The sequence below is a fragment of the Kryptolebias marmoratus genome, linkage group LG17 (assembly GCF_001649575.2).
Source record: "Kryptolebias marmoratus isolate JLee-2015 linkage group LG17, ASM164957v2, whole genome shotgun sequence".
Classification (NCBI taxonomy): Eukaryota; Metazoa; Chordata; class Actinopteri; order Cyprinodontiformes; family Rivulidae; genus Kryptolebias; species Kryptolebias marmoratus.
In genome coordinates this window covers 1,051,202-1,077,853 of record NC_051446.1, presented here as the reverse complement: position 1 = coordinate 1,077,853, position 26,652 = coordinate 1,051,202, and the positions used below count along the sequence as shown (strand labels likewise).

General features: G+C 37.4%; 1 protein-coding gene across 1 annotated transcript in view; it reads right to left on the bottom strand.

The window, feature by feature from the left end:
* Positions 1 to 26,652, bottom strand: part of LOC108250535 (chemokine-like protein TAFA-5) — a 147,799-nt gene that overhangs the window by 30,470 nt on the left and 90,677 nt on the right. Inside the window, exon 3 of the mRNA XM_037981006.1 lies at positions 24,078 to 24,205. Coding sequence (XP_037836934.1) covers positions 24,078 to 24,205 — 128 coding nt within the window. The remainder of the gene's footprint in view (positions 1 to 24,077; positions 24,206 to 26,652) is intronic.

The following is a 26,652-nucleotide window of genomic DNA, read 5'->3' as shown; positions in this document are numbered from 1 at the left end:
TTGATGATGGAATATCAGCCAGTTCGGAGTAGTTTGCAATTTCGCTCCTGTTTACAGTCTGAGTGCTGGTCGATCCGTGAACCCATCCACAAATTTGACGATAATCCAGGTAACTGCCTGGTCCAAACAGCAGAAATCCTGTTATCAAAAACCCAAATATAAAAGGAACCTCCACTTCGGTAGGTGCACAGTCTTCCACTCCTGCCAGGAATCCACTGTATGTATATCCAGCGAGACATATCCCGAGACTGGACCCTCCTTCACCCAGTCGAGGAAATTGTATCAATTGCGTTGAGAAACCAGCTGATCAGATTCATTTTCCTTAAATTTTTGGAAAATATGCAAAAGGAGGCTTCGAAAAAGGAAAGGCAGGAGGGGGGGCACCAGGAGGCAGAGAGAAAAGAAACACGTCCGCCTTCCACCAGGAGCAGGAAAAAAAAAACAAAAAAACAAAAAAAAACAACCAACCAGCTCTAGTGAGTGGTGAATGACTGTAGTCATTATTTAATTTTTTGAGAACTTTGCTGAATATAATTTGCAGTCACCACTGTTTACTTTGAAATACCTCTACATGGCTTCTTCTTCTTCTGGTGGTGGTGTTTATTGGTGGTTCGCAAACAACTTTGTGGTGTACTGACACTAAGGCTGTATGATGTTGAGAAAACTTGCGATGTGCAATATTATTGTTTAATATTGCAATGATGATATTGTGATAAATCCACATTTTCCTGACTTCTCATTTTCTCTTCTGTTGTCACCATCATCTAAACCAGGTGTGGGTATCAAGGTCACTGAGTCTGTTGGATTGACCAAATAAAATATTTGCAGCAGAACATAAATGGATCAGGACTGCCAACTCAACAATAAAACCAAAAAATAAACTACCTCCACACATCTGATATTGTTCCGCCTCTGTATCTAGGCTACTTGACTGCTCAACTGAGAGTTGAACGTCAAGTTGCCATAAAGTGGTATAGGAACACTTTTATGAGTGTAACTATGAGTACATGCACACAGTATCTGACTGACAGCAAATACTTGTATCATGTTATTTCATCCCTAGTCTGCCTAATATTCTAAGCTAAGATGTCCAGCTGTATTTCTACTACAGGTCACATATACACTACTGACAGTTCTACATAAGCTTACTTAAAAAGCATGAACTAACTCTTTAAATATAAAAGTTATGGCTCTCTGTTCTACTGAAGTAGCCATCTTTTGTTTGTGTCACCTCAAAACCCTGTAATAATTTCCATATTCTGTGCACTAAACAAAGCCTACTTCATTAATTATTCCTCTCTGTGTCTCTGTTGTCATACAACTGGGTTCTCTTTTTCTGAATTCTACATAACAACTACAGTCTGTAGACAACAAGAGGGACCGCTGGCAGCTAACGCAGCCTAATTTATCATCCCCAATATGACGTAAAACACCTTGAACTGCAGTGTATGCAATCTTAAAGTGGTGAACAAATTCCTCCTCTTTGGAGTTTTACAAATATTTTTCTTTAAAGCTGCCACCTTGGTTTTCTACTCAGGTAAAAATCTAGTAGTTTAACAAAACACCTTTTAAAAAGAAAACATGGTGTCTTCAGTGAACAGTCCTCCTTTTCTTGTAGAATTTGATTTGTGTCCGATTAGGCAGACTGTTTTGTTCTTGTGTTTTTTTTCTCACTGAATAAAAAACCTGGTGCAAAGTACCTCTTCGGGGAAACAAGAAAAAGTACAGACAGGTAATGTCTGTCATGGTCGATGCTGTGGGTTGTAAATGAGTTTCACTTTCTGCTGTGATACCTGATCACATAATGTGTCTTCACACCACAGGCTATAATCACCATGTGTGAATATTAGAAGTTAACTGAACAATTTTAGCCCTGTCATCTTTATTCCTTTTTTCTTTTCTCATTAAAAAATGAATGGAATTTATTCTACTCCACCTGAAAATGCTTATGGTTCCATCTGTATAAACTTCAAACACACTAAATAATAAAGAAGCCCATTTCTTTATCAAGTCTTCCATGTGTCACACATCTGTATCTGTGGAGTCCAGCCTTCTTTACTTTAACTTTAGATTTTTTTTTTTTTTTTTAAGTAAAAACTTCAAAATATAACCTTAAGCTACATGACAACATTATGATGTAACTTGTTAAAGATTTTAAGGGTTATCAGTCTTTGTCCAGACAAAGTGTTCTTTGATGTGTTTCACACAGTGTTGCTCTTCACCATATGCATACAAGCTAACATGGGGGTATCAAGCCCCAGGGGTGAAGACAGGATCTGTTCTCACCCCAACAGATGTTCCAATTGATCTCTTATCACTCACAAACATGAAAAGAGGATTATTTTGGTAAAGGCCTAAACTTTGTTTGAACCAGTTGAACTGTGCTCCCACCCACTTCTGAATAAATATGAGCCCTAAACAGATGTCTAACAGATGTTGACTGAAATCAACCTGATGAGTTGTGCTCAGGCCAATTCTCCTTTTGCAAAAGCTTTAAAGAAACTAAGTACTGCTCTCTGTGTGGTTTCTTTATTTAAGGTCAAATAGTTCAGAGAATACCTGACATCTGATGCTCATTAAAAAAGTAGAAAAATAAATATGCTTTTTCTTATGTCAAATATTTGTCAACCAATTATTAAACAAAACACTTATACACATATACATATATGTGTGTGTGTATACACACCTCAAATCTCTTTTCCAAGTGTTGACTTGTGTTGATTTACATGGTTTTTACCTTACTGCTGCGTGTTTAAATATTAACTTCCTAAGAAGGTAGTTGGTAATTAGTTATTTTATGCTTTGAAGTAGGATCATGTGACATAATGATTGTGTGAAGGGAAGTAGGTAGGACTTAAAGCCCCAGATCTATTGTGTGCAGACTCTGGTTCTAAAAATACAACATGGAAGTTCCCATAAACTGGGTCCTGCTGGCTTCATATTCCCAACAATGAGGGAATGTGGGGACACTAGGTCTAATAATTTTATTTACGGCTTTTGGTATTTTTACGTAGATGGTATGCAGTTCTGTATTCCTTTTTGATTTGCATCAAGACTAGGTCAAATTAATTAAATCAAGTGCACCTGTTGGCACCATTTTCTCAAAATTAGAAATACTTTTCAGTTTTGGAGTTGATCATAGAGAGACAAAAAACCCTTGCATGACTCTTTATTTTCTGCTTTTAAACTCAGACAAGACAGAGGATGTGGTTTTTTGACCTGAGGATTTTAGGAGTAAACTTTGCAGCCTTTTACTTCCTCTGGATGGCATTAATTTGTCATACAGTTCTAATGTAAAGAACCTTGGTGTTGTTCTTAATCAGGATATATCTTTTAACTCCCACAATAAAAATGTTTACCAGGATTGCTTTCCTCCACCTACATAATATCACTAAAATTAGAAACATCTTGTTCCAAAAGTATGCAGAAAAACTGGTCCATGCATTTATCATATCAAGGCCGGACTATTGTAATTCTTTAATATCTGGGTGTCTTAACTATAACTTATATAGCTTTTCCAGTCATTTTGACCACTCAAAGCACTTTACACTAGAGCCACATTCACACTCACAAACGCTTTCACATTTATACACTGATATCAGGATTTCCCCCAGAAAAGAAGCTAAGCCCGGTGGTAGGTGGCCGTTCGCTGGCCGATCGCTAGCTGACTGTGATTTAGTAAAAAAAAAAAAAATTAAAGTTGACAGGAAAGTTGAAAATATGGCTATTTATTATGTGATAATGTAAGATATTTGTGCCAAATACTTACACAACTACAGTTTTACAAAAAGGAACTTTTGAAATACTTTTTTAAGTTCTTTACATCATAAAAACACAAAATTAAAAATTAAAAACAACATACAAAAAACATCAGCATACATTCATATATATATATATATATATATATATATATATATATATATATATATATATATATATATATATTTACAACTATATATGGTGATTTTTTTTTTATCTTAACTGATGTTGAAACTGTTTGTGAATAATTTTGATTCTGATGAAGTTGTAAACACAAACCTTGTTAATATAATGTATATAAGTTTGAGAACACTGTAAAATACATAAACTAACTAGTCAGTGTTCAGTGTTAATATTAAAACATTACCATTCGCTTGGAAACTCAAACACAGCTAATTTTAAAGACTGTAAAGAAACAACAGGAGAATAACACAAGGAGGTAGAATTTCTGTCAGGAACAGAGATGGTAGAACAGATGCATAATATATTCTTAGGCACATATCAGCTTACCTCATTTTTCTGCTCTAAAAGAGCCAAAACTACCTTCTAATAAGTGTGTGCATGTCTCTGTGTGTGTGTGTGTTCTCTGCTTTGATACAAGCCTCAGCTGGGAGTAAGTAAGTAAAAATCAAGTGACCTTATTTTACACTTAACTACTTTATGATGAATTGCAGCTGGTGATAAGAAACATTGAACTCTATTTATTTCACTTTTAATTGAAAAACAAGCCAGAAACAGTCTAATTAATATTACAAAGCATTACCTACTTTTAATTCATTTAATTTTCTCAGCATGTACAGTTTAGAATCCTCTTGAGTTCTGGCTCAAGAACTCAAGAAAGAAAACTTTGATTTCTCTCAGGCCCTATCCATAAGGGAACAGTGTTTTGTGAATATAAAAAGATTTTTGCCTTTGCACTGAAAAAAAAAAACATTTTACGGGGCTCTAAATGCTATTTTTGGAAACCAATTTCCAGATTGAAAATATCTTGAAACGCCACCATTGCATTATTTTGTGAAGAGCCTCAACACAACCTTTTGAAAATGACAATGTCATACAGCCACCTCTAATCTAACCTCTGACCCCATCAGTGACATACAGATTATACATACATGTTTTAGAAAACCTCTTTTGACAAGGCCTAAAACTAACAAACTGCTTCCATCCTGCCTATAGCTGCTCCTCCTGGAGTTTACAGTTAACAGGGTAATTCAGTTAACTTTGAAATGATGCTCTGTCTGATAGTTATCAATAGTTAGTACCTTATCAACCATGACATTAGTCATGGAGGATGGCAAAAGAGGCACATGTCTTCAACCAGGCTTGACTAACAGCTAACCAAATGAGTGTCAGTTTTTTAAATCATTTTTCAACTCGTTCTCAAAAACAACATACCAGTAGGAAAAAAACGCTATCTTAACTAATGCAAAATTTTGACACTTTTGCATGACACAGAGTTGTTAATATTAAATACTGAAGTCAACTCAGTCTCTGTTAGCAAAATATCTCATAAACCACTGAATACATTTTATTGAAGCTCTCAAAAAGTAATTAATAAGTGCAAATCTACAACTGATTAACTTTTGGAGTCAGTACAATTCAAAGTGGCTACCACAGCCAACTTACCTTAGGAAATGACAATAACTCAGTTTTACATATACTGAGTTAAAAGTTTATGTTATAGTAGCTAAGAGTCATTCTCAAAACATACTTTTTGAGTGCTAGCACAATGCACAAGATATAATGATATTGCATAATGGTATTTTCAGCTTATGACCAAAATAGAAATGGCTCTAACTCTGTCATTTTTCAAGCATAAGATGATCTCAGTTTAAAGCTTTGCCATGAAAGGCAGTGGGTGATATGCATTCCTCCAAGAAATGCTAGGCCTTTAATTATTTTAAGAGCTAGATTAAAAAACAAGCTGTAGAAGTAAAAAGTTCAATTGAGATGTTGGCTGAAATTGGGAAAACTACAATTGAATATATGATAATATATGTGTTTAGTTTTTAAAACTTCAAAGGGCCTAATTAGAAGCAGGCTTGTCTATTGTGTGTGTGTGTTTTTATGCAGACATTATCATTTCATTAAACCAAAAACGATTTTAAACAAGATCCATGTATTTTAAAATGCCTCTCTACTCATATGTAGACAACAACTTCTGCAAAGGAGCAATGCAATTTTTTTTCAAGTTCTTGCTAGATTCATTATGTTTATCACACATTAAACCATCTTTTTGATCCTTTTTGCTGAGCTTTAATGAATGCTGATTCCTTTTCTCATGTAAATAAAACGTTTTCTGTTGGTTCATCCACTCAGGGCTAAGAGGTCAACAGTCTAAGTAGAGATCCCCAGTCAACCAGATTTCTGTTTTGTTGGATTCTCTGTACTCATTTGATGGGCTTCAGTAAAATGTGATCATGTTAGTTAAATGTACAAAACTCAAGAAGAGGGCCAACAAAAGTAAAATAAATACTCATAAATTCCACAGGAATTCCGTTGGCACAAGGAAGTCAGCCACAGCCAAGTATTTACAGAGAGTAAAGCAGGTCCTGAAGAGCCAGCTAAATGGTAACAGGGTTTCCCCCAGAAAAGAGGTGGCCGGCCGACCTTGATTTAGTGAAAAAAATTATTAAAGTTGACTGGAAAGTTGAAAATATGGCTATTTATTATGTGATATTGTAAGATATTTGTGTCAAATATTTACACTACAGTTTTACAAAAAGGCACTTTTGAAATACTTTTTTAAACAAAAAAATACAATTAAAATAAATAAATAATAATAAATAATTGATTGCACCTACTTTGAATCCTAATTATGTCACATAAATAAATTAAATTAACATAAATGAAAAAGTGCAAACAAGGCACCAACACACGTCTCACATCAAGACCAATGAATATCAACAGAGAACTCTGAAAAACAGAGATGCTGTACTGTACTGTGTTTTTTGTAGCACAGGCTGCATGTTGGATCACTACATGTAACAACAAACCATATCTAATGCTGAATTTAAAAGAATAAGTTTACTGTTAAACAAGGATAAATTAGCTCACATAAAATTAATATTTTCATTAAGTACAAAACACGCTTACCGTATTCGGTCTTGTAAAGCCAGCCGCTGAATTTCGGCTCAACTAACCATTTTTGGTTAAACGCACTCATTCCATGTTTATTGCTGTGGCTCTGACAACATGCTAACTCCAGGTAGATGACGGAGGCTCAGCCTCAGGGGTCATTTGAGTCCAGTAGGACTTCGCGAACAGCGTGCAGAACTAAGCACACGGTGGAGGTGTTTATACTCGGCGCTTACATCGGAGCAGTATTCTCCAAAAAGACGGGGGGCAGTATGCTACATGACCAGTGGAAATACGGTAAAAAGAGAGCAGATGGTTGAATTGTGGCGCCCACGCGGTCCTGGGCAAGTTATAAAAGGTGCACAACAAGACACGGTGCAGGACCTTCGCGCCGGGGCAGGGACAGTGCGATTGCATCACTGTTGGCGCGCGTTCCCTCGTGCGGTGAGGTTGATAAAGGCAGCGGTTTTGGTTGGTGCAGGTGGGGAAAAATGTGTATTAAAAAATGACGTATTTATAATAAACAAGCGGAGATTAGCCTGGTGGCAGACTCAGCAAACCTGGCGGCCCGCCAGGCTTATAATACGCTGGAGGAAACCCTGGGTAAGAACAAAGTCCAATCTATCAACATATGTGCAGTATCAGTCATCAGAAACCCTTTTTTGTCATGATTTGAGAATGTCTGTGTTATTTTTCTGTATTTGTTGTTGTCATTTCTGGTTTTCTTGTCTTCATGATCTTGTTCTGTTATGTGTCAGTTTTTCTCATGTGTTCTTTGTGTCACTATTTACCTGCCCTCAGCTCTGTAATTCTCTGGTCTGCCTGCCACACCCACCTCACCTATTCCTCGTCATCTCTCAGCTGTAGCCCATTTTCCACTATTCCTCTGATTCTTGCACTGGTCTCTGTTCATTCATACCTTGCTGGTTCATTCATTCTGGTCTGATGGTCATGCCGTTTCCATGCCATGTTCATGTTTTTGCTCCTTGTTTTTTTGTTGTAAGTTTTTTGTTGCTTAGTTTTTGCTGCCACGTCAGCTTTTTTTGTTTTTTTGTTTACTTTTTGTTATTAAATTAGTTTTATTCTTCTAAAACCACGAGTCTGCGCATTGGGTTCACCACAGTCAGTCTTAACACTGCTGGTATAAGAACCTGGCCAATGGAGGAGATAGAAGCCACTGACATCAAAACATGAAAATTCCTCCCAATGCATGGAGGGTTTCACCCTAAGTCCAGCACCCTGAGACTGTACACTAAGAGAAAGGAGGGAGGCAGAGGACTAGTGAGAATCAGAGCCACTAGACAGGATGAAACAACCAAGATCCTGGAGTACATCAAGAAGAAAGCCCCCAGTGATGATCTGTTAAGTGAATGTCTCAGGCAGCAGAAACCCAATGACGAAGAGGAGAAAGAAGAGAAACCCTCATGAAAAGACAAGCCTCTGTACGGCATTTACCACCAGCAGATTGAGGAAGTGGCTGTTATTAACAAATCCTACCAGTGCCTAGAAAAGCCTGGACTGAAGGACACATTGAGGCACTAATCATGGCAGCACAAGAGCAATAAAGGCTGGGATCCGTCATACCAGACAGGACCCAAGATGCAGGCTGTGCAAAGGTGGCCCTGAGATAGTCCTTCACTCAATAGAATAGAATCTTTATTGCCACTGTATGGGTCTAACACAATAAGATTGGGAGAGCCTTCCTACTTTAATGCACTTGCAACAGCTTTCAAAAATAGTACAAAAATATTGATCACAAAACAACAAACCATAAATGCAATTTGAAGAAAAGAAAATTTAAAAACAAAATATAAACACTTCCATACAACTGCATTTCAGGAATTACAGTTGGTCAGAGCACTTATGGCTGAGGAATAAAAAAGTAAATTCATCCTTCTTTTCAGGCATTTAGGCAATCTGTTTGATAGAAGATAAAAAAAAACACTGCCCAGGGTGTCAGGGGGTCAGAGGTTATTTCCCAGCCCTGCTGAGTCACCATGGGCTCACAATATCATTCAGGAAAGGCAGGGGGCTGCTGACAATGTGCTGAGCTGTGTTGATCACTTTCTGCAGATCTATCCTGTCTGCTGCCAAACAAGTGACATACCCAATAGTTCTACAATATGGTATGGAAACCATTCAACCACACAGTTTACCAGCACACTTTCAATGGTGGAGCAGTAAAAGGCTACCAATAGTTTTTCCTCCAGATCATATCTACACAACACTTTGGGGAAGTGCAGTCACTACAAGGCATTTTTAACCACTGCCAGAGTGTTGGATCACAAGGTGAGGTTCTCTGTTATATATGCCTCAGGGAACCCAAAGGAGGACACTCTGTCCACATGGTCCCCGTTTATAGAGCCAATAAGCTCAGAGTATGTTTTATGAACCAATTCAGCTGGGGTTCAACATTCACCTGCAAGAACACAAGCATCACACCCTACATGTACCCACAGCTTATCTGTCAATCCTCTGTAGACTCAGACTGCACCTCCGTGGCCGACATTAACACAGCCTGATCAACATCATCTTCAGGACACACTGAAACCCAATCTGACCTACCTTTTGCCCATACGGCTGATTAAAACACAGCTAAAGAGATTTAACCAGAACAAAGCTGGAGGTTCAGATGGTATCATCTTTAGGATTTTGAATGCTTGCAAGGAGCAGTGTTGAAAGATTCTACTGATTAGCTTCAGTCTTAGTTTGAGTTAAGAGAAGTTTCTAGTGCCATCAACAATATTTTGCCTGAAATATACTGAAAAATAATGTCATCCATCAACCCTCAAAGACAAGGCCTGACGGTCTGACATCCCACATTATAAAAGTGCAAAAAACCAGTTAGCCCAAGTTTTAGAACCAACCACAACCACTTACTGCCTTGACTTAGTATGATTAATTTCCTTAGTGCTGCTCGATTTGTCACTAGTGCATTGACCAACATATAGTTCCCACCAATGTGTTAACCACTTTTTCTGACATAACACTTTTTAGTCTGATGCTTTCTAGCTTGTCAAACAAGTTTTAGATCTTATAAGGAAATTATGCAAAAAAGCAAATCTCTAAGAACATTTTTTTTCTTTACACCTGTTTGTGACTGGTTTACCTCTGACTGTACTTTGATTGGTAGGCAGTTTTTCCCACCAGGGAATTGTATCTACAGGTGGGTGGGGAGAGATCTTGGTAGGCTGATGTCCTGTAAATTAAAGAGCAATTTGACTACAGCAGTTAGAGAAATCTCTCCAGAGCAGCAAACTTGATGATCTGCATCATGTAAATAGAGCACTGTTTTGTTATTGTTCAAGGAAGGGGAGAAGCTTATGATTTCCATGCTGACTTTGTCTAAAAGATAATAATAATCAGACACTGTAATTTCCAACAGAACACACACATAAAAGTTGTCATTATAAAATCTTATTTAATTAAAAGCTCCTCTTTTCTGCCCTGTCTAAAATCCAAAGTATTTATGAAATGATTGAAGACCTGGGGTGTAGTGATTTTAAAGCAAAACAAGATGTTAATGTGCACACATGTGCACTCATTAATCATAGTGTTTCTTTCTCAGGGTTTGCAACCACTAGTGTGTAGTGGCAAGTTTTCTTATATTGAGCAGATCATCTACAGAATTAAATAACACATCCTAAGTCATCTTAAAATCAACAAGAATCTTCATTGTGTCATAGATCACAGACGAAATCCTTTAAACAGCCTGAAGCTAAACAGCACCCCATAATAACTCCTACAGCTTATATTTCTAAATACATGCAGTTGTTCCTCACATCAGTCTTTTTTTACAGTCCATTACTGTTTATTTAAGCATGAATGAACTAAGTAATTAATAGGGGCGGGAAATTTTAGGCACCTTACAGTTTAAACTGAATACAAGTCAGAGCTGCAATGCCATGATAAAATGATTATTAATGCATTTTAATTTTCCTGATGCACCCCCTACCAACACACACACCTACACACACACACACACACACACTGTGTAACTATTTGGTAGCGAAGTTTTTTTAAAAACATCCAATGAATTGACTTCCAGTCAGATATCTCGCTTAACTGTCTTGTCCATGTATCTGTTATGTGACTGTCTGATCTCTTCACTTTCAAACTTCTAACTTTCATGTTCCTCAACATTCTGGTTTTAATTCACGTTGACAAAATAACTTTTTGACATTTGAAAATCAATTCAGAATCTTCAGTATCTGCAATGCAGTTATCCCTAGTAATTAAGCCTTCAGTTATAACGTTATCTGTAACAAGAACATTTATAACTCCTCACCTTGGGTAAGGAAAAGGTTTTAATCATCACAGAATGACAATTGCCACAGAAAGAAACCTACAATCTTCTTACTGACCCCCAACCCAGATAGGAAAAAGCAGCTAAAGAAAATAGATGGAAATGTTCTGAGTTGCTCACAAACCAATTGTCAGTTTATGTTATCAGTTTCTTTATCAGTGCGCATCCATCCATCCATCCATCCTCTACACCTCCTAGTTCCTGTTCAGGGTCACAGAGAACTTGTGTCTATCACCAGCATTCATTTGGGGAGAGGCAGGGTATGCCCTGGACAGGTCACCAGCTCATCAAAGAGCCACATTAAGACGAACAATCATTCACATTCACACATAGGGCCAGTTTAGCATAGGGAGAACACAAACAACACAAAAAACATTCAGGCATCAAACTCTGGACCTTCTTAGAGCAAAGCAAAAGTGCTAACCATCTGCACCAATGTGCAGGAGTGCAAATGTCACAATTCTAATAATATCACTGTTCAAACTGCAATTGTAAATTACCTTAGAAAAACAAGGAGGTATGATGAAGATCATCAAAGCATTTCAAAAAATCTTACATTTACAGATCTGTTGCTTATTTACAAAAAAATAAAAATTAAGATCTCAAAACCGGAAATGCTCACAGAACTGAGTTAACGCGCCTAACACTATTGTTCTGATGCAGATTAACTCACTAAGAGGAAACTCAAACCTGATAGGAAAGATGTGGGTTTGGGTTTGGCAAACTACTCTGTCCAGTATTGAAAATACCTTTTGCCTTCATCAGAAAAGCAGAATAATATTCACATAAAATTCACTTATTCTACATAAAAATGCCTTCTCATAATTTAAGCAATCAAAAATATAGTGTGGTTAAACAGGTGCCAATGTGCTGCTCAGGATAGGAGACTGCGATGAGGTGAAGATTCAACACAATCTGGTGGCTTCCTTAGATAGATAACTTTTACTAATTGGCTCTTTATAATGCATGCACATGTTTTTTGTACAGTGCCCTGAGACTACTTTTGTTGTGACTTGGTGCTATATAAATAAACTGAATTGAATTGAACTGAATTAGGCAGGAGCTAAATAAATGTAAGTCAAATACCTTTGGATCTTTTTCAGATTTTTAAGTAAGATAATTGAAATGTTTTTTTTTTAATTTTTGTTTACTTAAAATGTTAGAAATTGTCTAACAACCACATCTCTAATATAAAGCAATAGAAACAAACAATAATAATAATAAAAATATTAATATTATTTTTTATTAATATGTCTAAATTTAAAAGGCACAGCATGGGCAGCAGATAATCCACTGCACCGAGTGCAATGAACAATTTGTGAAAGATGAGTAGTGAAGTAGAGTAGTGTATAAAAAAAATTAATAATTAATTAATAAATGAGCTTTGGCTGATGGAATGATATTTTGCTTGAAGAGGATCCTGAAACAAATGCTGTTAATCAACTGCTGTGAAGAGTGATAGAAGATGAAGCAAAGAGCACCCATAGGTAACAATTATTCAATCAACCCACACAAGCACTGATTATGCTATAGGTCACAACATCTTCCTCTGAACATGTTATTATGTTATTAAGCTGATGGCAAGATTAGAGCTTTGATTAAAACTAACTACAGAAAGAGAATAGAAGCCATCTAATTGCCAAGAGCCTTTTCAGCTGAGATCTAAGATTTTTTTTCTAATTACTATAATCTTATGATTGTTTTTATTTGCAGAAACACATACAGTCTCTATATGTATCAGCAAAATTGAAACACATCAGGATTGAAGCAGAAAGAAACAATAAAGAAAGGGCTGCTTGAGCTTGAACACTTGATTGCAGCACAAAAAGAAGATAACGACTTAAGTAGTAAACTGCTAACTAAGATCAGTTGATGGATGGGTGATGTTAACTTTCTACCTCTGGCTCTCCTGCCTGCTTTCTGCCTGCACACATAATCAAACTATGCAACTTTATTATTCTACAGTATAACACATCTTCTATTTGAATATAGTATTTTTAAACTACTTTAGGTATAACAAATAACACCAAAGTTAAAGTTAGCTGAATGTGACACTTGGAGACTAGTTAGCAACTCAAAATTGTGAGAAAATAGCAAGAAAATAAGCACATTTTCAGTTGCAGTCTCACTGTGTTCTGAGTGTTCGTAATGAAGCCATCATCTAGCTGTGTGGCCCTGTTTTGAGGGCGCAATTTTAAAATAAAATAAAAAGATTTTGCAAAGATTGCAAAACTGTATTCTTGGCCATGCACATTACTTTCTTACCTACATCAGCTCACATCGTACCCTCCTTGTACCCACTTTGTAGCCACTTTGGGAGCTGCCTCAGTGTTTATGATCTGATCTACTGGAGTTTACTTTTGAAATGAAAATAGACAGATTTGGACCGGTTTTTCAATAATTAATTTTTATCATGGGTGTGATTTAGACTTGGGCATTTAGGACTGCAGTCTAGGGTTGTTTTTATTATAGGATAACTGTCAAAATACAGCTCTACCACTCTATAACTTTTGAAAATTAACTTGAGATGGGTTTAAGACACTTGTAACAACTGTGTGGCTATTTTGAGAGAAGATTCGTTGCACAAATCTTTTGTACATGTTCCAAAATCAATCGACAAGACTGCAAGCCTCTGTAATTTATGCAAGGAAATTGAGAACACTTGCAATAGTCTCAAGACATTTTGGAAACTCCCTCATGAATGCTGTTTACCAGCTAGACTTGAACAGTCTCAGCCCAGTGAGATATGGGCCTCAGTGAAGAATGACTAGCTTTTGTACCAAAGGAAACAAAATGTTGTGACAGTCTTTTGCTCATTTAGCTGTAGTGTTCCATCATAAGCTGCTGAAACATATTATTATAAACTCCAAGAATAATATTTGCTTGTTTGCTGGGCTGCTTGGTGTTGCAGTTTATAACACTCTTGCCTTTCAGCAAGAACGCCCTGGGCTTCTTATCCAGGTACAATTTTTCTTTGGGGAGTTTTTGTGATCTTCCTGAGCATTTGTGGGTTTTCTCCAAATACTCCGGTTTCCTCTCAGAGTCCAAAAACATGCATGATAGGTTAACTGGTAACTCTAAATTGGCCCGAGGTGTGAGTATAAATAGTTGCTTGTCTCTACATGGCCCTGTGATAGACTGGTGACTTGCTCAGAAGTTACCCCACCACCAACTAGTCACAACCCCCCCACGACCCTAAACGTGATCATGAATGGTTGTAGGATGCTTAAGGAGAAACTATGGTAGCTACTGAAGAAGATGGATGTCAGCATCAAAAGGATCCCACCACTTTCAGCAGCTGCAAAACTTACTCAACTTGTGTGAGTTGCAAAGAGATGAGTGTCTGGAGGACTGAAAGGAGGAAGTGAAAGAGCCAGCAGAAAGAAGGGAAAGGAGTCACAGTCTCATAAAAAAAACCCAGAAGAGCCATAATACCTAAACCAAGCAAAGGAAACTTACGGTCCCTGTAAAACAACTCCCTAATTTGCTTCAACATTATATGTTTTTGTTTTTCCTGTGGAACAGAAATTAAGAGAATAGTCATCATACAACCCAATGACATGATTGAGCAATAGTGTAGCAGATATATTTTGCTGGTGGAGGAATTTAAGTATCTCGGGGTCTTGTTCACAAATGAGGAAAAAATCGATAGGCGGATTGGTGCTGCGTCTGCAGTGATGCGGGCGCTGTACCGATCTGTCGTGATGAAAAGAGAACTAAGCCACAAGGCGAAGCTCTCGATTTACCGGTCGATCTACGTTCCTACCCTCATCCATGGTCACGAGCTTTGGGTAGTGACCAAAAGAATAAGATCGCAGATACAAGCGGCTGAAATGAGTTCTCTCCGCAGGGTGTCTGGGCTCTCCCTTAGAGATAGGGTGAGAAGCTCGGTCATCCGGGAGGGGCTCAGAGTAGAGCCGCTGCTCCTCCACGTCGAGAGGAGCCAGTTGAGATGGCTCAGGCATTTGATTAGGATGCCTCCTGGATGCCTACCTGATGAGGTGTTCCGGGCACGTCCCAGTGGGAGGAGACCCAGAGAAAGACCCAGGACACGCTGGAGGGAGTACGTTTCTCGGCTGGGAACGTCTTGGGGTTCCCCCTGAGGATCTGGCCCAAGTGGCTGGGGAGAGGGAAGTCTGGATCTCCCTGCTTAGGCTGCTACCCCCACAACCCGACTCCGGATAAGCGAAAGAAGATGGATGGATGTTAGTGATGCAAGCATTAAATTTGGTACATAGAATCTCTATAGCCTACTCTTGAAAAAAATCCCAGGTGTCCACTCACAATTCCAAAATGGCAGCCGTTTTTCAAGATGACCGCCAATCAGGAATCCACAAACCATGTCATGCACCTCTGCCTGTGTTATGAAGAGTTTGTTTGGGTTTGTCATACTTCATTTACAATCAGAAAGCAAAACTAAGCTATGTATCAATGAAATGTGTTATAAAACATTTTTATACCCCTTGAATTGTCTTGCGGGTCAAAAGTGACCGGCTACCATGTTTAGCTGTAGAAAAAAATACCTTAAACTTTATTTTTCCCACTTGAAATTTTATAATGTTTCCTAAAAGGACCCCATTATTAGAAAAAAGTGATACTTTGTTTTTGTGTATGTTTCCATGTGGGCTGTACACCACTAGGGTTAAAGGACTGTCTTATAGGTCATTTTTGACCTGTGAATTATTAAAGCATTTAAACACCAGAAAAAAGTTCAAAGGCCACACACAAACTCTCTTTAATACACACACACACACACACACACACACACACACACCTACACACACACACAACACCGTCTTCCCACTGTCTCTACACACACATACACACACTTTCCGCTGTTTCCGTCATCTCTCTCACTCCAACCCAACAATCACAACAATTATGTATTCTAAATGAATCATGTATAATCTAAATGAAATATAGGACAATCTAAACAAAATCACAAAAACAGACATATCTAAGCATGAGCTGAGACAGTCAAAATAGTGGCTAAAATAATCTAAATGAAATCATAATCTGATAAACTAAACATATCTAAACATGAGCTAAGACAGAGCTAAACTAAACAACAATGTCGGCCAGCCATCCCTAAGTGATCCACCACGCGTGAGAGAAGGGGCCGGCAGAGAACGGCCGGCCGACATTAGCGTTCCTGTTTCGGGTCAGCCGTGAGCTAGACCCCGCTAACTCCGCGGAGCACGAATATCCAACTTAAAACTAACTTCACTGCGGTCGCAAACCAGTTTCCTACCCAGCTGCACGAGAGTGGGAGGAAGCTGTTTTGCACGTCCTGCAGTGTAATCATCGAACATAAACACAAGTCATCCATCGACAAACACTTTGTGTCTGCAAAACATTTGAGGAGAGCTGCAAACGAGGGACAATCCAGAAATGGTCATGAATGTTAGTTTATAAGCTGTCAAAGTTCTCAAATAAAGCATCTTTTGATAATGTCAATATTTGTTGGTAATTATCTTACAAAACTAGTAAGTATTTTTGGTTTATATATGAAAAGTTATGGTTTTTTTATTGATTTTAGTAAAAAAAAACTGCAACTTTTCATTGCAACTTTTAGGAAAATGCCCTGCAAAATCAGGCATTTTAGCCCGCAACAATCAAAAAAAATGCCTGCGAAATCCTGGAGGCACTGAATAGAGCTGACATTATTACACAAAAAAGTAAAAAAATAAATGGCAGACTTACCGCAACATTTTTTTCTCAAATTTAATGTCGAGTTCTTGTAGGCTGAAATATCTACAAGTTTTGGCAGACACAGCTGACAGCGCATGACGTAACTGCTCTTTTTAGAAGACTGTAAGGTGAACATTGCTCGTACGTAAGGCCAGGGGTCCTGTGACTCTTCTTTGCCAGCTTCTTCTGTTGCCATTCTTTAAGGTACCATTCATCTTTCTTTCACTCATCAACCGGGTCCAGAATCTCGGACTCAACATGGCCCGGATAGAGAGTTTGTTGTGTGTGGTCACGTGACTGGCTGGCTTCACTTGATTGGTTACATGTCTGGCGACAATAAGTTACGCGATAATTTTGCTGCAAATGTTTTGACATACTTAAAACAAAAGTAACAGTAGCGATCGACACAAAGCCCATAATAACGGAGTAAAAGTTGCGGTTTTCTCCCTCAAATTTACTCAAGTAAAAGTATAGGTCTTTAACATTTAAACTACTCTCACAAGTATAATTTCCCCAAAAAGCTACTTGAGTAAATGTAACGGAGTAAATGTAACACCTCTGCAAACATGCAAACAAGCAACATTTTCTTAGGTAAACAACAGATCTTTCATCTGGAAATAGTTAAGGATTTTACATGAAGACTGAATAAACACAGTAATTATTTGGACTGCATGGAGGGATCTCAACAAGATGTTGGCCTTCCTGGTTTTATAAAGATTATAGAAGCCAACTTGTTGCCATCAAAAACCCTCTGGACTTTCTAAAAGCAACTATTTTCTTGATAATGTTAAAAATCGAGAGAGATAGCACCAAAATTGTTATATCTAAAAAAGGTACAGGTGGTTCCAGCTGCTATATTGCCCAGAGACCCATGGAAACAGTTAGCTATGCTAACATTTACGTGAAAAAAATGACTGTCCAAGTTGATCTTCAGTCCATAAAAAGAAAATTATTACTGGACAAAAGGCCCAGACGGTGGACTTGTTAATTAGTGCCATCATATAGTGAGTTGTTCGCTAATGGCTTTATTCTTGTTCCTGCATTATTGCAGTCTCATAGATTATGTTTGGAGCAGTAGGTATTACATTTTAACATCAGCCATTTTATTAAGGTAACAACATGCAGTGTCTAAGCAGCCTTTAATCATTGTTTTCTTTTTGTGTCAAGAGTTTCTGTTGTACCCTTACAAAAAAATCCCACGAAATTCATATGTGATCACATGTGATTCCCATTTTCCACATGTGGTTCACATAATCCACAAAAAAATCACATATTTCCACATGTGATTCCCATTTTCCACATGTGGTTCACATAATCCACAAAAAAATCACATATTTCCACATGTGATTCCCATTTTCCACATGTGGAAATATGGGAATCACATGTGATTCGCATGTGATTCCCATGTGATCACATGTGAAAGTCACATGTGATTTTCATGGGATTTTTTTGTAAGGGTATAGTGATGGGAACGGCTGTTCTTTTGAGTGAACTGAATCCCTTATTTGTTATTTGTGCAGTACACGAATAAACACTTCCAGCACAGTACTAAACAAACAAATCACTCCTCAGTGGCAGTCCTCTGTTTCTTCGCACTTGAGATTCATTCACTGCAAATGAATTCCATGTATCACTCAGTGGACAAAACACTGACTCTGCTCTGAGTGACTCTAACGGTTTCCTCCTTGCAGGGATTTGCTCTCGGGCTTTTGGCAACGGCATACGTTTATTCAAACTAACTGCTAATGTTGTGTCAAGCTTCATGAAAATAAACAAACACACAGAACGCAGAAGTTCCACTCCCACTGAACTCTATTGAACTACTGTAAGTAAGGAACAAATCAGTGAATAAAGTGATTTCGTTCAGTTCGTTAACTCGAAAGATTTGTTTGTTTGAACAAATCGTTCATGAACAACACAACACTACTGCTGTAATCTGGTCATTTAATACAATTATTATGTATCAGGTTCTGATGTACCAGGTGTTTATTTCACATGTGGGTAAACTGTGTGTATGAGAATACATTTAATTGGATTTGTGTGTTTGATTGTGAGTCATTTTTTGTTCTGGTCTGACATCAAATGGTATCTAAGTGTAATGTGGTGACTGGTCATAGAACAGTCGCATGCTCTGGCTTTCTGTTTGACAGACTGCATCTTTTTGTTTATTTTGTTCTGGAGCTGGACTAAAAGTCTGCTGTTGGAATATGTGAGAGGACAGTTTTAAGTTTAGTTGATTTTTATCTCAGTGACGGAATGAGATTCAGAGGTCCGATATCTGCGTGAGCCATGGTTTAACACTGAATTAGACGATACAGTGTTGACACATTGATTAAATAAGAATTTAAAACTTCTGTGATGTATTTCATACCACAATAAAACTCCAAGATATTGAGATAAGTTTTGCGCATTGCCCAGACCAAACTCTTCAGGTAAAGGAAATTTGTTTTGAACGTACACTACATTCTTTCAAAATGCTACACCACACCATTTTGTTGGTTACCTAGGTGAGAACTTAAACATGAACCAGCAAGCATAACTGGTAGCCTTGAGCAAATATGGCTGGCAAGAACTATGATAACAACAAGGCGAGGTGTGGAAAAGATTACATTTATTTATCACATAGTGCTGTTTTTCACAAGGCGCTCTTTTTTTTCCACTTGTGCCAACCAACTGCATCTGACCAATTTATATTGTCCAGTTTTTTATTATAATAAAATCATGCAACATTTAATCATCTCTGGCATAAAAAACAAAATAATCAGAAAAGAAAACAGGTAGATTTGTTCAGTTAAGATGAAGGGGAGTTCCTGAAAACTGCTGGTCTGAGAGAATTTGTTTAAATAATCATGCTGATTTAAAGCCAGCTGTTTAAAGGTTTGTTTTAACCTTTATCATTTAAAAAATCTAAACTTAATGGAGTTTTGTTAAACTAGGTTAATAGGTTCAATTTTGCAGAACCGTGCTAAATACTACTGCTCATGTTTTCACTGAGTAGACAAACACATTTAGATAATAAGAGCAATCCATGTTTTGGAAGACACAATGAGTGAACTAAAACTAAGGATAGAGACACTTGGTCCTAGCAGTTTTTTCACTCTATTTAGAGCTTTTGCTTCATCAGACCCTCAGGGCATAAGCTTAGATGCATGTTCTCATGGTGCAGCACACTGAGAGCTCTTAATATAGTGCAACTACACTAGATTGAAAGCACTTTCTTTATAGTAAACACCTTGAACATAAACTGATCCAGTGTATGCTCTGAAGATATTACAGCACAAAAACAGACAAAATCAGATCTTAAATCAAACAACTCTTGTATTCCCATCATTGCATCATGACAAATCCTAGGATATGCCATATTTTATTTCCCAGTCAGGAAGATCTTAACATCAGTCATGCATGTTCAGACCTCCACATAGCAGAAACTAAACAACCTCTCCACAGATACATGGTGTAATACACGAGAACCTGCTCTTTAGGTCAAGACTCAGTTTCCATCTACATCTTGAGGATAAGGAACACTCTTTTGAGGACAGTATTGTTTATATTTTGAATAGAGCAGAAGGATGATTTGTGACGAAGTGAAAGAAGTTGTATATGTCAAACAAGAAAGACCAACAATAAACAGAGGAGGAGGTCTCAGGTTTCAACTTTCCAGTATATTCACTACAGTTTTAAATCTAATCTTCAGTCAGAAGGAAGAAAACCTTGAGACTTTGCATGAGTACTTTGTGTTTTTATGTGTACTTTTGTTTGCATCATTTAGTATGAAATAGACTAGATAAGTTGCTTTTCTTGGTTGTTAATAAGTTGCTGTCATTAACACAGAATACTCCTCCTCCCACTGCAAACATTGCTTGGGTCTCTGACTTTACTGAAAGTATTGTTGAGCTGTTTACATGTAATATTATTGTCACTGCTAGCTTTAGTTCCACCCGAGTTACAATCATTTCTTTCTTTCCCAGTTTTCAAGACTTTTCTTTTGGATTTCCTGTCTGTGCATAGCTTTCAGTTTTCTTTAAACAAAATATTTTTTATATTATTATCTGCCTCCTGCCTACTCAGTTCTGTGTTTAGCTACTTATAAATCATAAAACATATCACAGCAGTGGTGTCAAACTCAGAAACAAAAGGGGGCCAAAATTAAAAACTTAGTCCGAGCCAGGAGCTAATCTCCATCGGTATTTATACATACATAACCATGGTTTTAGATGTAAAATGTCAAATCATTTATATAAAAAGTATAGTCATAATATACAGATTTTAGAGCACAATGAAAAATAGATACTTATAAAAACACATCATTAGGACTCATTTTTTGTCATGAACTTTTGTCCATTAAAATAGTTAAAAAGACATGCATAAAATCTGCTCATACAGCTACAAACATTTAACTCTGACAAAAGAAGAAAATACAGAAAAAGACATACAATAAAGTAGACTTGCTGTTACTCTGATGCACATCATCTCAAGTCAGATATCTAACTAACTTCATTTGGAAGTTTATCAACAAGTGTTTGACCTGTCCTGTTTGATGTTCTCCGTTGCTCTTTCCACATCCAAATTAAAGATTACTGACAAATTAAAACTTGTTTTCTTGGCTTCAAAATACTTGTCACAAGAAGACTAAATGGGCTCAGATTTTTAAAGCTGAACTGCAATCAAAAAAGTAAAAAAATTGACATTTCATGAATGTTATTTAGTCAAACACATCCACACAACATTACAGGGACCCATTTTTCTGATCTAAGAGTTAAATAAACTGTTTTTAGTGTTTTAGCCAATAATTTCCAAAGTGGGTGATTGTGGGGCAGTTCTATCCTGGGTTCATGATGTGCCCTGACTGGCTAAGAACACCGCTACTCTCCCGTTGTTTACCAGTGGAAATGGAAGGAAAATCCGTTTCTGAACACGAAGAAATGCCGGAAGACTTTGTGGGAGTAATGAATATACAACCATACCAGTATGAACCTGAATCGACGGCTGGATCTCTGGAATCAGATGAAAACTCTTCAGATTTGGATCCTGATAAAAACAACATTCATAACAACCAAGTTGGGAACATGGAATGGTGGGAACTGATTACCCCCAAATCATTGTCATGACATCAGTACACAAAACTAAAAATCCACATAAAGACGGCAGGAGAGAGCTAACGCTGCTAACCAGATGCTAACTTGTAAACAACATAAGCACGCTTCAGAGTACCGTTTATAAACTCTTACACAAGAGTAAACTAATCAACAGCAGGTTCAGACTATGACATTTGTTTAATCACATATGGATTGTCTAATTTTTTTCATTGATAACAAACTGCTCTGAATCACAAACTTGATCTCAAGCTGTCAGTCTGTAAGCAGCTCATACCTTTTAATGATAACTAAGCGTTCACATCATGTTTGAAGTAAAACTTCCTGTTTCTTGTGTCCTTCTGTGTAGTGATGTCCTCCTCTCCAATTGCCTTTCTTTTCAAATTAAAAATAGTTGGAAAAAGGTCCTGTTTTTTTGGCGTTAAGCCAGTCCACCACATTAACGAGGGGTGCAGTGGTGCTTCCTTTTGAAGTAGTCTGAAGTTCTGATAGTAATTTCCACATCGGACCTTATGGATCCAAAATTGAGAAAGGTTTTTATCTTTTGGGAAGCCAAAAATGAAACTCCAGTGGTATTTTCTGTCCAGTTTGAACAATTAATTCAAACAATCTGAACTATATTGTACCGGTTTTACATCCACTCACTGATGAATGGCTGAACCTCAGCAGCTCTGAGGACGTCACACATCAGTGGTACACTGAAAAAGCCGAAAACACCCGAGTGGTTTCTTCAGTGTTTGGTATTAAAAAAATGTTTTACTATATACATATTTTGTGCTTTTCTTTCAACTGATGTTGGCTTCAAAACACCTATCATTTCAGTATTAGGCAAAATGAGAAGTGACAGAGACTCGATCTCTCACAGACTGGAGGGCCAGATCTAATAAAATTTTAACGTTACCTTGGGGGCTAGATAAAATGCTACCAAGGGCCGAATCTGGCCCGCAAGCCTTGAAATTGACATATGTGCCTTAGAAGCAAACTTCTATCAACAAGGTTTAATTCTATTTGTTAGAGGAAAGCAATCAGTGTTGTTTTTACAGGTTCCCTAACATCTTACATTTAATAAAAAGGCCACAAAAATGGATGTAGCATTTGTTTGAGAGAATAAAAAATTTATTAAAAAAAAGTTATTGTTACATTCTATACGCCTCTTCCCTCTGAGTTGGTTCAGTCCAAATCAGCTACATGAGTAGCCACGAGCTCACTACTCAGACAGTGCTCATCTATGAAGATGATAATAAAAGCTATGTTGGTTTTCAAAGCATTAAAACTGTGCTGCATATTTTTTTCTTGCTATGAATCAGACAGAACAGAACAAGCACACTGATTGATAATACACTATTTGGAGTTTCTTTAAGTTGATCTTATCCTGGCATCTATATAGAGCTAATTGCTTGTTATTATTTTTGGGTTGAACACATATCTAGGCTGAAATTGGAATAATTATAGAGCTAATTATAAAAGACATTTTTCATAATTAAATAAATTGTGGCATTTTACCACACTTTGCTTGAAAACACATCAACAAATTAAAAACCTTGAGGGATGTTGAACCCTAAACTCCACATATGTGCACATTGCAGTTTTTCATTTCAGCAACCAGGAACACCCTGTTAGTGGGACTGTTAAAACAATGTCTTTGATGTAAAAACCATGGATGCTTAGATTTTTACATCCCTGATTTTGTTTTCCCATTTAATCATATAAACATGGCTACAGTGTTGCTCACTATCTCCCTCTAAAAAAATCAATCCAACTCAATGGAAACAAGCTCAATGAACCAAATAAAAATATGTGCTCAAGATGTATTTTACAAATTGTTGCTTAAATATTCTAATGATGAAGCTACTGTGATTGATAATAAGCCTTTATTATACATGTTTAAATGATTATAAAACTTACTCATGCTAAATACCTCTCACTAAACACTGTTTGTCTCAAAACAGAGCACAAGCCTGATTGACGTTGTTTTAATTAATGCCTATAAGCTACAGTAGCGTGCCAAAGACCAAAGTATTTAATGGTGCATATCATATAAATGCTGACAAAAAACAATTCCAGTGAAAAATTTGTGATTTACAATAAAGTTGATAGTAATTTTTGAGTGGCACTGTTTGCATTTCTGTTATTTAGGCTTCCATTCTCACCGTGGTTGTCTTAACTCGGCCTCCTGGTTGCGTGCAGGTCCAGCCCGACTGATTGACCAGGAGATTACAGACTTCATCATGCAAACACGGCGTCATGTCACACCACTTTTGAGTCTTGACGATGCGAACTGAGGAAAAGAAAAAGTAAAACAGCAGAAACAGATGAGTTTGTTCAATCAAAATTTGGTTTTATTTTACTTGATATTTGTCCCTTCCTTAATGTTGAAGACCCTTTTACATTTCAGTGCTTTAAAAAAAAAAAGTAGTCATCTTAAAACAAAGGTCAAACACAAGCCAGTAACAAACAAATTGCTACATCAATCCAGGCAGCATCATACAACAAACATACAACTATATAAGAGGGACCCTAAAGATGAGGATCAGAATGATGAATGTAATTCAAACCTAAATAAATTGAAGCAGAAGTTGAGAATACTAAATTAAAATACTCGATTGGATTCACTAAGATTACAGTTCCAGTTTTTGATTCCACCTATATCTAAATATTTCAACCTCCATTTGCTCCTAGTCAGCATCATATTCCCAAAGCAAATAGCACCATGCAAATGCAATCGCCTCCCACTGCAGTTCTGCTGGTGTGAGCAGTTTGTACTCTTTGTCTCTCAGATGCAAATTGTATGCTAAGTTTACACCTCAGGTCTTGATGCTCCATTCTAATATTTATCTTGGTGGTTCACATTATAATTTGAATGCGACCACCATCAGACTCCAGAGTGAACAGTCTATCAGCCTGAAGCAACCCTCATGCGCAGAAGAAGATGTGATGTCACAGGCAGCGCAATTTGGATGCTACACATGTCAACGTTTGTGTATAAATTATGAAGTTGTTGTGCAATCAGAGCCAACAAAATTATCATCTGGCATGTTTGTTTAGTCCAATATTTACATTTCATCTTGCCACTTAACACCTAAACAAGCACAGAATTGCACTTCTAGAAGGGGAGCAACGTACTAAAAGTAGAAGAAAGGAACAGCTTATCCCATCAGGCTAGTATTGATACAATCCAACAACAATATCCATCCATCCATCCATCCATCCATCCATCCATCCATCCATCCATCCATCCATCCATCCATCCATCCATCCATCCATCCATCCATCCATCCTCTTTACCCACTTTTCTGTGAAGGCTCAGGGAAGCCGCTTCCTATCTCCAGTGGTCATTGTGTTTGGTCCTCAAAAGAGTGTCCCTTATCCTTGAAGTTTAGATGCATAGCTGAGTCCTGTCCTAAAGAGCTGGCCCTCATGTGTTGAGCCACATCATACACATTTCTGAACCAGTGGCTTGGTGTTTTCTCTCGAATTAATTCAGGGCTCTCTTCTCCACTTCCTTCATTTAGATATTGGCCACAATCACTGACACATAAAAATATCTTTGCACAACCATGTTTTTGTCTTTAAGAACTGTCATTACATTTTAAATAAGTGGTGGAAAGACAGAAGTTGAGCAAGGTACACATCTCGTCTGGGGTGAATTTTGTCTTGTTGTTCAGATGATTTCTTGCTGTACTTGTTTCCACTGCTCCTGATGTGGGTATAAAAGTTAAAAAAAATGAAATGATACAAAGGTTTCCCAAGTGAGTCAGCTTCAAATGTTGAATTTTAATGATGTTCTAAGAACCAGTTCTTCAAGGATAAGAGACACTTTTTTGAGAAACAAAATTTTTATATTTTGGACAAAGAAGACAGACGGTTTGGGAGGGAGGTGAAGGAAGCCATTACATAAACAAACAAACAAAAAAAACTTAACAGAGGAGTCCTTAACTTTCTAAAACATACAGTGATTAAATCTGATACTCAGTCATTGACACTCTAATTCACACTGTCTTGCATGTGGCCAAAACTTCTCTTTAGTGAGCCAGGCAAACAAAGACCCTAATGTCCCTCGGGCAGTGAGGAATGAGATTAACCTGCATGTGAACTTAGCTGCAAAAACGGAGCCTCTCATACAGTTAAAGTTTGGAATTCCTAACTCTCCAGTTTTGAACTGAGAAAGCTGCCCAAATAGGAATCAAAATGTCTTTAATTACAGAATAGTAATGGTACCAAGACTGTACTTATAAAGCAATTTCCTAGCCAACCAGGCTATTCAAAGCACTTTCACAACAGAATCCACACACATTCTTACAGCACTCTACTACAGCTACAGCTACTTTGAATAAATCATTCAATAGTCTAATCAATGCTTTAGATTGCATTAATACATCAGAGTCAATGAGGAGTTATATGTCTTGCCCAGTGACATATTGACATGTGTCTACTTACTGGTGAAACCAAACCTCTGACTGCTGTTGGAGAATGATTGCTCTAACCACTGATCAACAGCCGTCCATTGCTTTCTTTCTTTCTGGAGAGTTGGGTTGGACTCTCTGGTCCAGTGCTCAACTGGTTTGAATCTTACATAAAGAACAGGGATTTCTTTGTTTTAATCGGAAACTTCTCATCAGAGAGGTCAAAGGTCACATGTGGGGTACCCCAAGGTTCAATCCTAGGACCCCTTCTTTTCAATATATATATGCTCCCACTGGCTCAGGTTATAACAGGAAATAAGAT